The following is a 15,432-nucleotide window of genomic DNA, read 5'->3' as shown; positions in this document are numbered from 1 at the left end:
TGGACTCAGTGCCAGCCAGCCAAATTAGTGAGAGATTCTGTCTCAGAAAATAAGATGTAAAAACACACACCTTGAATCCCAGCACTCCAGAGGTAGAGGCAGTGTGATCTCTGGGAGTTCAATGCTAACCTGGTCTACAGAGTGAGTTCCAGGACAGAAGAGCCAAACAGTAAGACTCTGCCTCAAGAATCTTTTGAAGTGTTTATCAGTAAGACAAGTATTTCATATTTTTGCTGGATAGGGTGGTGCAGTCATGCAAAGTGCAAGAGTTACAGGGTCATGGAGGCTTGCACCAATGTGTGAGAAAGCTTCTGACACATCAGGCAATGTGTGGCAGGGCTGGGTTCCCTGCAGTGAGGCCTTGAGAGGGTGTTATGGGAATCTGCGAAGGTGAAGCCTGAGTTGCAGTGGCTATAGTGAGGCTGCAAGGAACATGGGATGTCCACGGCACAGCTCTCTCCACTAAGAAGAGTCTGCATGTGCTGAAGGTGTCAAAGATGTAGCGGTGGGGTTTTCAAGTTGCTGGTACCTGGGTGATGCCCAAGATCTCCAGATGCCTGACATGGAGCTGCATGATTTGGTGTTTTTCTGCTGAGTTTCAGTCTTGTTTTGGCTCCTTTCCCTTGCTAGGCTCTTGTCCGTCCCTTTTAGAATGGAAATATTTACTATATGCATGGGTTCAAGACACATATTTGATGTTTGTTTTATTTAATTTTTAGTGGTCCATGGTTAAGAGATTGCCTTGATTTTCAAAAGACTTTAGGATGGAGTTTCAATCTGTTAAAACTTCTAAGAAAGACTATGGAGCTCTAGACTCTGTAATGGATGCACCTTGTGGTATGAGATGACTACCAGCCTGTGGGAAGTAGAGATGGAATGTTATTCATAAAGTGATATACTTGGGTGTCAAGTTGGCAAAGGGGTAGACTTGTGAAAATTAATTTTGATTACCTACTTGATTGGGTTATAAAACACCTGGGGCATTCATAAGGCTCACCTTTAGATGTGTCTATAAGGGATTTTCCAGAGTGTTAGTGAAACAGGTAAAATACACCCTAAATATGGGTAGCTTTAGCTCATGAGCTGGGGTCTCTTTCATAGAAAGCCAGCTGAGCCCTGGAATTCTGTCTCTACTTGTTGATTGGCGCCATGGACCAAGTTACTCACACCAACATGATTTCACTGCCACAACAGGCCACGTTCCCCTGAGAGCCAAAACGATCCCTTCCTTTATTAAGATAGACTGTGTTTGTATTTGGTCACAGTCACAAAAAAAGTCACTAATACCAGTGCTGTCCAAACTTACATTTGGGTAACACAAACGAGAAACCTGGTACTTCTACTTAGACATGCAAGCAGACTCACAGGCTCCTGGACAACCCAGAACCAAGCCTTGTCCCTCCTTGGAATGCTCAGCCACCAGGAGCCAGACGCATGCTCAGGACAAACACACCCACACTCTAGAGCTGGAAGTCAACCAGCTTGTGCTCCAAATGGAACAGGCACTCACTAGGGAGACGAGGATACCTCCCATGCCCATGGCTCTCCTGTGCCGCTCTTCTAGACAGGAAGCCCCCAAGCCCCACAAGGACCATCTGACTATTAGTGAGGTACAGGCAGCCCTCAAGTGTCTGTGGATATTCGTCTGTTCCTAAAGGCTTACCTTAATCCTCCCTAAATCTCCACACACTGTCAGCAAGAAAACACAGTGAGTCTGAACCAACGAGGCCAAATTAAAGTGGTTGTGTGGGAAGTCCCTAGCTTTTGGGCAAGGTCTGCCTTCAGACAGTCTCTGTGGCCAGTCTCCTCTCAGCCAGCTACTGGGATGCAGCTGTCCCTCTGAGTCTTAATTATGGACACAGGACATCGAATGGTTGTGTGTGCACAGGGCAAGATGGACTGAGAAGAAATGGGCAGCTGTAAAAGCTGGAGCTCTCCTTTCACAGAGAACTTCCTAACAGTGGTGGCTCAGTGCCTCAGTTTTCCCCATGAGCATGCCAACAGGGACTGCTGCCCAGTGCAGGGAGCTCAGCAAGTCCTCACATGTGACAGCCAGAGAAACTTCCAGAAGTGGCTGCTGTGTCACCAGCATGGGCCCCTGACCCTCTGCACAGGGCTCTGAAGAAATAAGGAGAGCTTTTACAGTTGATTAAATTAAAGGATTTGAAGTTGGAGCTGATCATAGATTATGCTAGTGGGCCATTGTCATCACAGATGGTCCTAAACCAAATGAGAGGTGGGGCAGACTGAAGCATGGCAGGAACTGACACGATGCACTGCTGGCTGGGGATGGAGAAGACAATAGCCACTGTAAACTGGAAAATTCTCCCCAGAGTCTTCAGAAGGAGCCAGTCTGTCACCACTACACCTTCATCCCAGCCCACTGAGACCCATGGCTGCCTCCTGACACTCAGAAGTGTTGGCTGATAAACTCCATGTTTGGGTCAATCATAATAATTATATAATAAATTATTTATTATAATCATAATAAAATTACAATAACTATGTAATCTGTAAAATGAGAACATCTACAGAGTCTAAGTCTGTGGCATATGACCTGAGCATCCCTTAGAACCATCTGAAATCTGGGGGTAGCACAACAGAATCACACAAGGAGATATTCAGGCACAAAGCACACTCTGCTTCCCTCACCCTTGACACCCGATGGGGCATTGGAAGGAAATGGCCTTTGTAGGTACAGTCCGGCCAAGTGTTTGATTCTGTTTAAGTTTGTGCTACTGCTGCTGCTGGAAGATGGGGCTTTTCGGATGCTAGCCAAATGCCTTCCCACTGAGTTACATCCCCAGCGCTTTGTTCTCTTTAAAAAATTGTTTGCTCTTACATATTTATGTGTATGTGTGTGTGTGTGTATCTCTGTATGTACATATGTCATATGAGTACAGAGCCCTCAGGGACCAGAAGAGGAGCTGGAGCTTGAGTTATAGGGTTGTGAGCCAGCTGTAATGGTTTGAATAAGAACAGCCCCCATGGCTCATATGTTTGAATGCTTAGTCACCAAGGAACTCTCTGATAGGGTTAGAAGGATTCAGAGCTATGGCCTTGTTTGAGGAAGTGTGTCAATGGGGGGGGGGTGGAGCTTTGAGGTTTCAAAAGCCCAAGCCAGGCACAGTGTCTTCCTCTCTCTATCTGCCTATGGATCAGGATGTAGTTCTCAGTTCCAGTGCCTGCCTGAGTGCCACTATACTCCCTGCTATAATAATGGACTAAATCTCTGGCACTGTAAGCAAGTCCCCAATTAAATGATTTCTCTTTTATTAGTTGCCTTGGTCATGGTATCTCTTCACATCAATAGAACAGTAACTAAGACACCACCCAACATGGGTGCTAGGAACCACACTAACTGGAGACCTCTGGAAGAGCAGCCAGTGCTATTGACCACTGAATCATCACTCCAGCCTGCCCTGCCCCAGCCCTGTTCTGTTTTGAATAAGAATACAAAAGACAACAAATGCCGGTGAGGAGATGAGGAAAGAGGACCCCTTATTTACTGTTGGTGGGGATGCAAACTGATGTAGCCACTATGGAAATCAAGATGGGGGTTTCTCAAAAAATTAATAATAGAATTAATATGACCCAGCTATACCAACATTGGGCATATACCCAAGGATCTACATCATATACCCAAGGGTCTGTATCCATATACTCAAGGGTCTACATCCATATACTCAAGGGTCTGTATCCATATACTCAAGGGTCTACATCCATATACCCAAGGGTCTACATCAATATACTCAAGGGTTTACATCATGTACCCAAGGGTCTACATCACATACCCAAAGGTCTACATTGCTGTGGATATCTCTCTGTATAAATAAAATGCTGATTGGCAAGTAGCCAGGCAGGAAGTATAGGCGGGACAAGCAGAGGAGAGAATTCTGGGAAGTGGAAGGCTGAGGCAGAGAGACGCTGCCAGCCACTGCCATGACAAGCGAGATGTAAGGTACCAGTAAGCCACAAGCCACATGGCAACTTATAGACTAATAGAACTGGGTTAATTTAAGATAGAAGAACTAGATAACAAGAAGCCTGCCGTGGCCATACAGTTTGTAAGCAATACAAGTCTCTGTGTGTTTACTTGGTTGGGTCTGAGCAGCTGTGGGACTGGTGAGTGAGAGAGATTTGTCCTGATCGTGGGCCGGGCAGGACCAGAAAAACTCTAGCTACACTACATCATGCACCCAAGGGTCTATATCCATATACTCAAGGGTTTACATCCATATAACCAATCAAGGGTCTACATCATATACCCAAGGGTCTACATCATACACCTAAGGGTCTCTACATTCATATACCCAAGGGTCTATATCCGCATCCATGTCCATTGCTTCTCTGTTTATGATATCAAGGAAATGAAGTCAACTTAGATGTTCATCAACAGAAGAATAGATAATGCAGTGTGGTGCATATGAACAATGGAATTTTATTTAACTGTAAAGAAAAATGAAACCATAAGAATTTCAGAAAAACTGATGGATTTGGAAATTATTGTGTTAAGTGAGGTGGCCCATTTAAAAGAAGACAAAAGCCTTATGTTCCGTCTCATATGACGATCTCAGCTTTAAATTGCTATATATATGTGTGTGCGTGCGTGCGTGCGAGCGTGTGTGTAGGAGGGATAGAGGTCATGAAAGCAGAAGGGAGACCAGGAGGAAGAGGTGAGGCCACAGAACACATGTGACTTGGAAGAGAAATGGGGTTCCTGGGGGTGGAAGAACAGGAAGAGATCTACAAAAAGAAATTTGCACACTAATTCACAAAAACAAACACACAGCTGCTGGGAAGATGGGGCTTGGTGGATGCAGAATCTCCCATGACAGTGCTGGAGGCAGCAGAGAGAGGGCAGCCCAGAGCCAGGGCAAAATCCTTTCAACAAAAAACTGGGTTTGCAATGTAGGCCAGAGCCCCTCTGGGGATACAGGATCAAGTGGATGTCATGAGGGCACTCCAGAGAACTTTATCACCTCCACAGACAGAGGCTTCTCAGGGCTCATGGCATTTTTCACTGGTGAAATTCACACATAGGAAAAATTGCTCCCTCAAGAAGTCAGAATAATAGGCACATTCTCGGAAAAGATGAACACCTGCCTGCTTGCTCTCACCTCATGATTAGTTCTGCCATTTGCTTAACTATACCTCCAACGGGAAAAAGAAAGAGAAAGGGGAGTGGCACCCCATCCTCACTTTTAACCCACGTCCACTTGCAAACTTGGGGAATTCACAAAATTTCCATATTGTGAAATTAAGATCATGAAGAGTCATGAAGAAAGGCCATAGGTGCCCATACACCATACACAGTTCATTTAGACTGTAGTATGAAGTTCATTATGAATTTTTAGTAAAATGCACAAACCCAGTAGGGCAGAATTGGAAAAAAATCACTATTTCTGAAACAAAACAAAACCTTGAATGTCTTTGTAGCTGACACAAAAATCATGGTCTGGAGAGATGTCTCAGTGGTTAATATCATGGGCTGCTCTTGCAGAGGACCATGGTTCAATCCCTAGCACACACATGGGGCTCACATCTATCTATAATTCCAGTCCCAGGGGATCTAACACCCTCTTCTAGACTCCATGGGCACCAGACATGCACAAGGTGCAGAGACATACAAGCAGGCAAAACACCCATGCACATAAAAGTAAATATATTTTTTAATAACAAAATTGTAAGTGCCATTTGGTGGAATGGATCCTGTGCCTGGCTAGAGAGGGCACCATGGAGGAAATTCACACTGAGGTTCACAAGGACTGGGCCTGGAGCTCTGTAATGCTTCAGCTCATGTTGAGAGTCAAGAACAGAAGGACTCAACACATAGCCAGGACCCCAGGTCCCAGCAGAAAGGACACACATATGGAAAATGAGGAATGTATGCCCCAGATCCTACAAGAGATGTGTCAGACAGCTGGGATCCCAGGACCTTCATATGAATCTGTGATCAACCTCCCACCAGGTTCCTGGTGCCAGGGGTCACAATGTGATGCGATAGTGGTTCTATGCACAGACCCAGCCAGAAGCAAATGTGTTCAGGCTTTCAGAGCTGGCCTGATCCTGATCTAATCTGTCCTTGCTATACACCCAGTGCTAACACAATCTGAAAATCCTTCCCAGGACTTCCTGCTGCCTCCCCAAAATATAAAACCACTGGCATTGCAGAATCCCAGCCTTACAATGCCAGAGCTGTTTGTATAAGTCCAGGGGCCCAAGGAGTTGGGACATAATGCAGGAGGAGGTCTGAGCATGAGTGACGGCTGTTGAGGGCTTCTGACACTGAGTCTCTAAGATGCAGCTGTCTGGGCAGAGGGACGATCAACACATTTCTTGGTTCTTATACCAGTGGCTTCTGAACATATGGGGATCTGACTGTATGCATCCATTTCCGGGCTCTCTATGCCATCTGCTCTGATGTCACAGGGAGAGCAGAAGTAGCTAGGAGTGCAGGCTGGACAAATGGGAAGAAGAGCAATCAGCTACTTGGCCTCACTGGCCCTCAGTTTCTGATCTAGCACCAGGCTTTTCTGGAGATTTAGTAAGATATCTGCAAAGGGCTGCTCAGAAGCTGAAGTTGTCACATCACAACTACCAAAATCTCATGGTCCTTCGTCTTCAGGTTTGATCAAAATGAATGCTTTGAAGACAGTCTTCGGTGTGTCCCCCCTTTCTGCATGGACTGGTGTGCTAATCCTAGAAGCTATAAAGAATGCTATTTTTTGACATTGGTGTGTCACAGGGGTAGAGGAGAGGAGGGCAGCATGGAGGGAACCATGGCCCATAGTGTGGAGTATAGTAAAGAGCCACACTCCCTTGATTTAAGCCTTTATTTCTTTGTAGGCAGTGAGACTCTGGGATTCATCTCCCCAGGCCACCACTTACAGCCAGAACAGAGACTGATGGCAGAACACGTAGGGCAGTGTGCACTTGCTTCCTTGGCTGCTAGGACCCTCTCACTATGTGAACCACACACTCGGGATGAACAGTGTTGCTCAGACTTTATCTCTGGGCCCAGCTCTCCTTTGTCCTGTGGAGCCTTGCTGCCTATTCTGCATGGCAGCCTTGTTTAAAACCCAAGTCAGTGAAAAGCTATTGGAAAATCAATAACTCTGTTGCTGAGACTGGCCCCAAAGACAGAGTGGACATTCTGGGGAGGCCCATGAAGTGGCAGCCAAGAGAAGCAGTGGTGTCTCATGCTAACAATGCATTCCTCCAGGAACAGGAGCAGCAAGCCCAGCTTGGTGTTCAGGGTTGTGTCCCCTCTGCCTCAAGTGCCTCTGTTTCTGTCAAGACTGTGGTGTGTTGACTACTGGCATGTAAGGGAAGACACCCAGCATGGCCTCTGTTCCTGCAGGGTGCCAAGGACACTCCTGAAACCACTGTCTCCTAGGGGATTGGGTGAGGGCCCTGACGACACATTTAATATATCCATGTCCCTGACTGGAGGGGAACAGAGGTGGTGGCAATTTGTTTCACTTATTTCGCAAACATTTATTAGTGTGCCATACATGCTCCCTGAACCCCAATGTGCCCAACTCGGGAGCAGGAGGAAAGCCCAACTCACAAAGGAGCAGAGACCCAGGCCTCAGGCTGGGTAGAAGAGCCATAGACAGCAGCTCAGACAAAGGGGTAATGGCCTGTGCCCACCACTATTGCTACCCCTCGGCTGGGGGCTGCTGTTAGTCACTCAACTGTAGTGTTTCTGCTTACCTGTCTCACCTTTGCCAAGGTGCTTGGGTGCATCTGTGCCCAGGTCAGCTCTACCACCCTGACAGTCACAAAATGGCTACTCTACCACAAAGACCACGTCTGTGTTCCAGATAGAAGAAAAGAGTCACAGGCATGGCTAGCTTGGCCTTTTCTTCTTTGTTAAACAAACAAACAAACTAACTAACTAATGAATGAATGAATAAATTAATTTAAAAATAAATAAATAAATAAATAAAAAGTCTAGCTTTCCCAGAAGCCTAACCTAATTAAATACCACTGACCAGAAAGAGGTCACATTGCCATGTGGGTGTAAAAGCCTATATAGACATTTTAAATGGGGCTCCCAGTCAGCAAAATAGGCCAGTACAGTGAGGAGGGCCATGGCTAGGCAGCCTGTGGGGTCTGAAGGCTCCAGACATACCATTAGTGTCTTTATTTCAGCCTCCATAGCAGTTCCCACTCTGCCATGCATTGACCAACAATGCCACTTCCAGGTCATTCACTTCCAATGAGGCCCAGCTCCCCAGAGGCTCAGCACAGGACAGGCCTGCAGTTAACACAGTCATACCTGACCATGACTTCTGCCCTGTCAGAATCACTTGGTTTAGAGCTGGGTACCATCAAACCACACAGGCAAAAAGACACTTCTTGATGAATTATACAAAAAGGATTGGGGCCAGGGAGTGATGGCTCAGTTGTTAAGAACACTTACTGTTCTTTCAGAAGACCCAAGTTCAGTTTCCAGCACCCACATGATAGCTCATAATGGTCTATACTCCAGTTCCAGGGGATCCAATGCCCTCTTCTGGCCTCCATAGGCACTGCATGCACCTAGTACATACAGAAACACAAACACACATACCATACCACACACACAACACAAATCATACTACACACAGACACACATCACACATAACACACACACACACAAAAATTAAATATAAATCTTTTTAAAACACCCAGGAAGACAGCACCTCTTGAAGGTAGAGCATGCTAACCTTCAGTGGCGTCTCAGACATTGACGCCAGGTGCCTTTTGTGACCTTTGCTCAGCTGTCCTCTCATATGAATATGGCACAGGGGGTTATCAGGGGGTCAGGCATAGTCCTCAGCGTTTGAGAGGAGGAGATGGAGGATCCGGAGAGGCTGGGGTCATTCCTAGCTATATGGTGAGTTGGTGGTAAAGCTCAGCTACGTGGGGACCAGAGAGAGAGAGGAGAAACAGCAAACAATTCATGGCTTGCCTTCTTTTTCAGGCACAGACCCTAGTACTAGGGAAGTGCTGTGTGCCAGGCACTAAGGCTGTTTACCTGAAGAAATTGGTTGGCTCCCAATCCAGCAAGTGAGTTGTAAGGGGGGCGGGGCTAAACCAAGTGCAGCAGTGAATCTGTGTAGCTCAGAACACATGTGACCTGGTGGTAGCCAATGAGAATCCTTGCAAGGATTACAAGAAAAGTTTTCCTGAGACTGGTAAAAAAATAAAAAATAAAAAATAAAAGCATAGTCTTCTGTTTCTTCCTTCTGCCCCGAACTCAGATGCAACACAGGGAGCGACAGCAGCTGGTCAATGGTGACGTGGCAATAAACTAACAAATTAGATGGTGGAACTGTAAGAATAAAGATTAGGCTTGTCATAGGCATGGATCTGATCCACTGCCCCAGCCTGAGACCATATCTCAGCATTCACTGTAGTATGAGTAAAAATAACCCCATTTATTTAAGGGCCTGTTAACTAGGTCTTAGCTTGTTGGTCAAGTAGGTTGAAATAGTAAATATGATAAAAACTGAATGATAGGTCATGATCTCTGCAACCATCAAGGTTTACATAAGAGAAACTTTGGGTTGACAAGGAGCAAGTGTGGCCAGTACACAGGTTGTCCCAGGCTAACAGAAGATGGAGACAGGAGGAAATCTTCAGACTCAAGCATCAGCGGCAAAGCCCTTCTTTATAACTTCTCTGAACTCAGCGCAGACTCTCTTCAGATGACCAACCAACCCCAGTTCTCCTGTACACATCAAACAGAGGCTCTACCCAATCTCCTTTCTCCAAGACTGTGGCAGGGACCCAATCCACACATCCTTTACTCCCCTGAGACACCTGAAACCTTCCCACACACACAGAGTTCTCCGCTGTGAAATTGAGCAGGGCAGACCCAGTCTTTGCCCTTCTTGTGGGACAATAACACGGGACATAATGCCGGCCTGCGGCTTCCTTGGGCAGGCTGACCATTAATAATTCACCCAGGAGAGAAAGAGACACCTTCCTAAGTACTTGCCACAGCCCAAAGCAGGGCTTGGAGCAGGCTGCTTGATAGCCCTCAGAACCCGACTGTCATATTTAGATATTAGCATGCATCAATGATCTTAAGTAAATTATTCTAAGAACAGAGCCGTGGCTGCACTGCTGGCAACATTCCATGTTCGCCAGCAGAGGCATCAGGGAAATGCAAAGCCAAGCAGACCTGGAACAATGAAGGCCCAAGGAGCATCCTGTTTTCTGTACATAGTGGTTCTGCATCTCCAAAGGGCTGCTATACATGTACTTGTTACCCTGTTGAGGAAAACTATTTTAAGCCTAATTAGCAGGATTTTTTTAGAATGCAAATGCTTTTCATTTAGACATAAAACAAAATGTCACGACATTTCCTCCACCCATTTATCACAAACAAGTTAATTACTGTGTAACAAATCTCCCCTGCTGGAATGTGGAGGTCCAGGGCTGCCGGTGAGCTGACTCAGGCATTGAGAGGAAGCCACAGGGCGGCCGGTAATAGCTCATGGCGTGCTCACCGTAAAACCACGACTAGGAAGCTCTGCTTGTCAAATTAAGTAAGGTTAAGCTCTCTCCCTCAGAATAACTCAATTATCAGGAGTCATTATCTATTTAGCACAGAACCTACCGGAAGCTCCAAGCTCCGAGTCTGTTTCTGACAGTCATCCTCACTGGTTCTCAGAGTGGCAAAGTTTTCTGCGCACCCAGCCATGTCCGCCCATTCTAGTTTGAGTGTATTGCAGGCCTCAGTTTTCACCTCTGTGTGTGCAAAATTATTTCTAAGATATAAAACCATTTTTGCTCATGACATCTTGCACCTCAAGCTCAAGGGGAAGGAAACATGGAGCGAGCAGAGGGTGAGGGCAAGGGAGAAGTGATGTGGACATGTGTGGACATGGCTATAACCCATCCCCAGGGATGAGTAAGAGGAGCATAGACCCCGGACATCTTGAAGGCCATATTCTCCCCTGAGATAGAGTACCCCCCACATGCCCAAGAGGACTGGAGCACACAGTAGGGCCTAGCTATGCACACAGTTAGGACGCCAGTGTGATCTAGAAAGCACGGCGAAGACATGGAGATTTATTTTCTGGTGTAGATAATCTTTGTTATCAAATAGCATTTTTCTCTCAAGTCTGGGTCACTGGGTGTGGCAAGATCTCCTTGTGTTTCTTAGGAGCTCTGGGAGGCCTCGTGTCCCAGTGTCAGCATGATGGAGTCCAGAATGCAGCAATGGCAGGGATGAGCCACACTGGATATGGGAAGGTGGCCCACCTCACCAAAACATTCACAGAGCTCTTGGAGTGTCCTGAACACACTTTCTCATCGAGGCCCACCCATTCCAAGTTTTCCTTCCTTCCTTCCTTCCTTCCTTCCTTCCTTCCTTCTTTCCTTCCTCCCTTCCTTTCTATTTTTTATGATCAGCAATGGTCAATGGCTTTGGCTTCACAATTTGTAAGATGAAAAATATCAGAAAAGTTGGATGCTTTTTTAATTCACATAATTTGTAAGGAACAAAAATCCAAAAGATCCTGCTGGAAGGGGCCACATCCAGCAGGTGGGAGCAACCTTCAGACATTGCAACAGGATGTCATTGTTGCCTTCCAAGTTCACACCTGAGAACCACACAACCACTCCTCCACAAAGAGAAAGAGAAGAAAAAGAAAAGAAACAGCAACGCACAGTTCTAAGGCTAGGATTTTATGGCTAAGCGAATTTACAGCTGCTTTTGAGTCCATGCAGACATCCTAGAACAGCTCTCACTGTGCAGGAAAGGGCTTCCACACGCCTGTACACACCTGTACACACCTGTTCACGCCTGTACACACCTGTTCATAGACAGCTGCTCTGTTTCCTACAACACAAACTCACCGGGGAAGTCAACAACCTTAACTTCAGAGCCAATATGGAAATTGGGTTTTGACACCCCTCTGAAAGCCTACTTCCCTTGTCTCTACGATATCAGTTTAAACTTCTGGGAAACTGAGGCCAAGAGCAAAAACTCCTAGACTGAAACCTCAGAGCCAAGTCTCTTATCTCCCACTCTATGCAAACAGAAAGTTTAATTAGTTTGTCTGGGAAAGGGAAACAGATTTGCAATGAGTTTTCCAGCCATCTCCCTCTGCCCCTTGTATACCTTGGTTCCAGAAGCTTGATGCCCCTCCCTGGGGTCTGTGTTTTCCTATCATTGGAGGGGCAGTCATGACAGCCACATGCCACATTTGTGAGCAGAATGTCTGTGGGCTTATTTACCGAGCTCCCAACAACATCGTCTGCTTTGTCATGCATTTCAAAGTGGGGATAATTTAAGAGTCCTGCATTTCATACATAAAAATACTCAGTGAAGAAGTCTCCCTGCACAGCATTGGGTGACAACATTCCACACGAATTCCCATTTGTTGCCCAGGAAATGATTCACCTCAGTCCAAAATGACAGGCAGGCCTTCGGAATCATTCACCACTTGCAAGGAGCCTCTCAGTTGGCCCACTGGAACCTGCTTGATCTCACAACCATCTCTTGGCAGACAGCAGGGTTCCAAGGCCAGCCAAGCCTTCCACTTCATCCCCGCCCCCTCCACATACACACACCCTGCTCTACCTCTGAGTAGTTTCTCTCCTTCCAGGACATTTGGGGAGATCAATGCAGTGTAGTCTTCTTCGGAGAAGCCAGCCTTACAGGCCTCTCTGACTGTAAGATCCTCATGGTGGGCCTGGGGATGGAAAGGAAAGTGTGAATCTAAAATAAGTTAACAGAAATTTAATCCAACCCACATTTGTCATGGCCACCTCACAAGCCTCTGGCTGAGAAGTGCAGATAAACCACCATCTCCACCCAGAGGTGGTACTGGGATCCTCAGGTCTCTGGGGGAACTTCAGGTTCCCTGGCTAGGAGAATCACTCGACAGCTGCACCTACATCCATTCATTGGAAGCACAGGGTCAGCTGATGCCTAGACCAGGTGCCAGAGGACCCTTGTTGGTATATGGCAGGGGAAAAGACAGTGAGGTGCCGGGGAAGAGAGGTGGGTGAGCACCAGCAGCACCAGCAGCACCAGCAGGCTTCACCAGTGGCTTACCCAGCCACATGCCACTGGAGAGGGAGGGGGCTCTGCTAGGAACCATCTCTCCAGGCAGCAGAGCTCTCTGCCTTTAGGTTAGGTGAGGAGGAGGCAGCCTCCCTCTGCAGGCCACAGGGGTGGGGTTCCAAGAAAGGAGCTGGCAAAATCAAAGAGATTCCAGGGCTGTTTCCAAGCTGAGCAAAGGGAGTGACCAGTTCTGCTACCAGGCTGCAAGGAGGCAAGGAGTGTGTGTGTGTGTGTGTGTGTGTGTGTGTGTGTGTGTGTGTGTGTGTGTGTAAAGTTCACCCACCCAATGTCCTAGACTCTTATTCACCCTGAAGCCCCTGTTTCAAGCCTAGTCAGGAGGGAGGGTTCTTCTGACTGACCAGAAGGGCTTGCTTTCCGCTCCTCTGGAAGCTAGATCTGTAGGAAGGGAAGGCAGTGAGTGGGCAGGGGTTTCCACCTAAGCTGCCAGAAAGGGAGATAACATGTGTCCCCACCAATCCAATCCGCTACCGGGCGGAGAAGGCGCACCAGGTGCCGTGTCCCTAGTGATGAGCTCCAGGAGCCGCGGGCGCAGCAGGCACCCGGCAGTCTCCGCTTCGCGGGCCGACGGAGCGGAACGCGCCTGGCTGCCGGCTGAGTCCTCCAGCTGCGCGCAACGGCGCCGCCCGGGTTCGGCTAGGAGGCCACCCGCAGCCGGCAGCCTGTAGCTCGGCTGGAATCCGGCCCCGGAGGCTGGGAGAGGACTGGTCGGATCGAGGATCTTCCTTGGGTCAAACTTAGAATCGCAAACCTGGGGACTGCAGCTCCAACAAGCACTTGCAGCCCCGAGGGAGGCGAAAGTCGGCCGGGAAAGTTTCTGTCCCCCCGGGGCGTGTTCCCCGAGCACGGCGACGGTCCAGTGGCCTCAGAGCCGGCGGTCCCCGGCCCTGATTCATCGCCGAGATTACCTCGGCGTGGCTGCGAGCAGGCCACCGGACCGATCGGCCACGAGAGGGGGTTCGGGCCACTCTATCTCCGCTCAGGGTCGCGGCGGGAGCTGCTGCTGAGCAGCGCAGAGGCCCCGCAGCGAGCCTGAACCACCCAACTGAGCCGGCTAGGGACCGAGCAGAAACGGTGTGGGGATAGCGCGGGTGTCCAGCTCCTGTCCCCGGGCTTAGTGCTTCGCGCTCCCGCCGCGCCCTCTTTCCGGTCCTTCTCTAAGTCGAGAGGACTCGCCAGACACCACGGCTACAGCCCGCGCCCGGTAGTCGCCTCCGCCTCCCACCTCAGCTGCGCTCCGTGGCACCCGCGGGACCCGGGCGAGCGCTCGGCGCAGCGGACCCGACCCCGGCAAGCGGCTGGAACTCAGGATGCGCTGCTGCCGGGCGATGGAGGCGAGCGCTACACCAAGGAGGGCGGCCCCGGAGCGCAGATCGGGCAGCGAGATGGCATCCCGGGTCCCGCCTGCTCCGCCCCGCAGCTCCCGGCTCCGATCGCGGGCGGCTTCGTGCAGCGCGGGCGGCGGGATCAGAGAACCCGGGTAGCCCAGCCAACCCCACGGGTTCCTGGACCGCCCGCGAGCAAGGAGGCGGCAACTTACCCGGAGCGCGCCCGAGAGCCCGAGTAGCAGCAGCGGCAGCACCGAGCCCGTGGTCATGGTCTCCGCCGCGCCGCGCCGCCCTGGCGCTCTCCCGGTGCCCGGCTTCCCCCGCCGCGGCAACGCTCCTCCCGCGCCCGCCCTGCTGCTCCCTCCGCTCGCCGCCCGGGCTCCGGGAGCCAGGCCAAGTGGGCCGGCGGCGCGCTCCCTCCGGCCGGTGCGTCCGCCGGCCTCGCAGCCGCCCGCGTCTCTGCTCCGCGCGCTCGGAACTGCAGGTGAAGCCGCGCTGCCGCCCTGCCGAGGCCCCGCCCCTCCGGCCCGGCCTGACGCGGGCCTTAAAGGCGCCGCTCCCGCGCCCACTCTCTCAACAACCTGCGGGGCCTGGTTGTTTGTTGCCCCGCCAGCCTCAGTCTCGAGGGACATCTGGAGCTCCGTTTCGGAAGAAGTAGCCAAAGACACTCGGCCTCTAGGAGCAAAGACTGTGTGGACTGAAGACGGTACTGGGGTCTCCGTCCTCAAGTTAGATGTCCTTTATAGATTGTGGGACGCCCTCGCGACCACCCCGTGATTTTAGGTCAGCTTCTTTCCAGAGCCCACTGTGGAGAGTGGACACTTTCCTCAACCATTGTGTCTTCTAACTCCCCTGACACTGGCCTTTGTGGTGGCCTCCAGTCCACCAAACAACTGAGGAGTATACCTAGAGAGGTCAGAAGAGAAGGGAGAAAGGAGGGGGGTCATTCTCCAGCTGACTGGGCTCCTCTGACCCCTTCAGCCCAAGAGAAAACTTACAGTGTGAGCCTGG

The 15,432-nt window shown here is 49.5% G+C and overlaps 1 protein-coding gene across 2 annotated transcripts in view; it reads right to left on the bottom strand.

Annotated features, from left to right (window-relative positions):
* The window catches only part of Cdh4 (cadherin 4), a 470,314-nt gene extending 455,411 nt beyond the window's left edge, over nucleotides 1-14,903 (bottom strand). For both annotated transcript variants that reach the window (XM_036184660.1, XM_036184661.1), the window contains exons 1-2: nucleotides 14,634-14,903; nucleotides 12,590-12,701 (exon numbers count right to left, since the gene is read on the bottom strand). In XM_036184660.1, coding sequence (XP_036040553.1) covers nucleotides 12,590-12,701; nucleotides 14,634-14,690 — 169 coding nt within the window. In that variant the 5' untranslated portion in view covers nucleotides 14,691-14,903. The remainder of the gene's footprint in view (nucleotides 1-12,589; nucleotides 12,702-14,633) is intronic.
* Between the last annotated feature and the right edge of the window lie 529 nt (nucleotides 14,904-15,432).

This window comes from Onychomys torridus, chromosome 4 (assembly GCF_903995425.1).
Source record: "Onychomys torridus chromosome 4, mOncTor1.1, whole genome shotgun sequence".
NCBI classification, from domain to species: domain Eukaryota; kingdom Metazoa; phylum Chordata; class Mammalia; order Rodentia; family Cricetidae; genus Onychomys; species Onychomys torridus.
The sequence above is the reverse complement of the archived record's forward strand: the minus strand, read 5'-3'. Positions and strand labels throughout refer to the sequence as shown.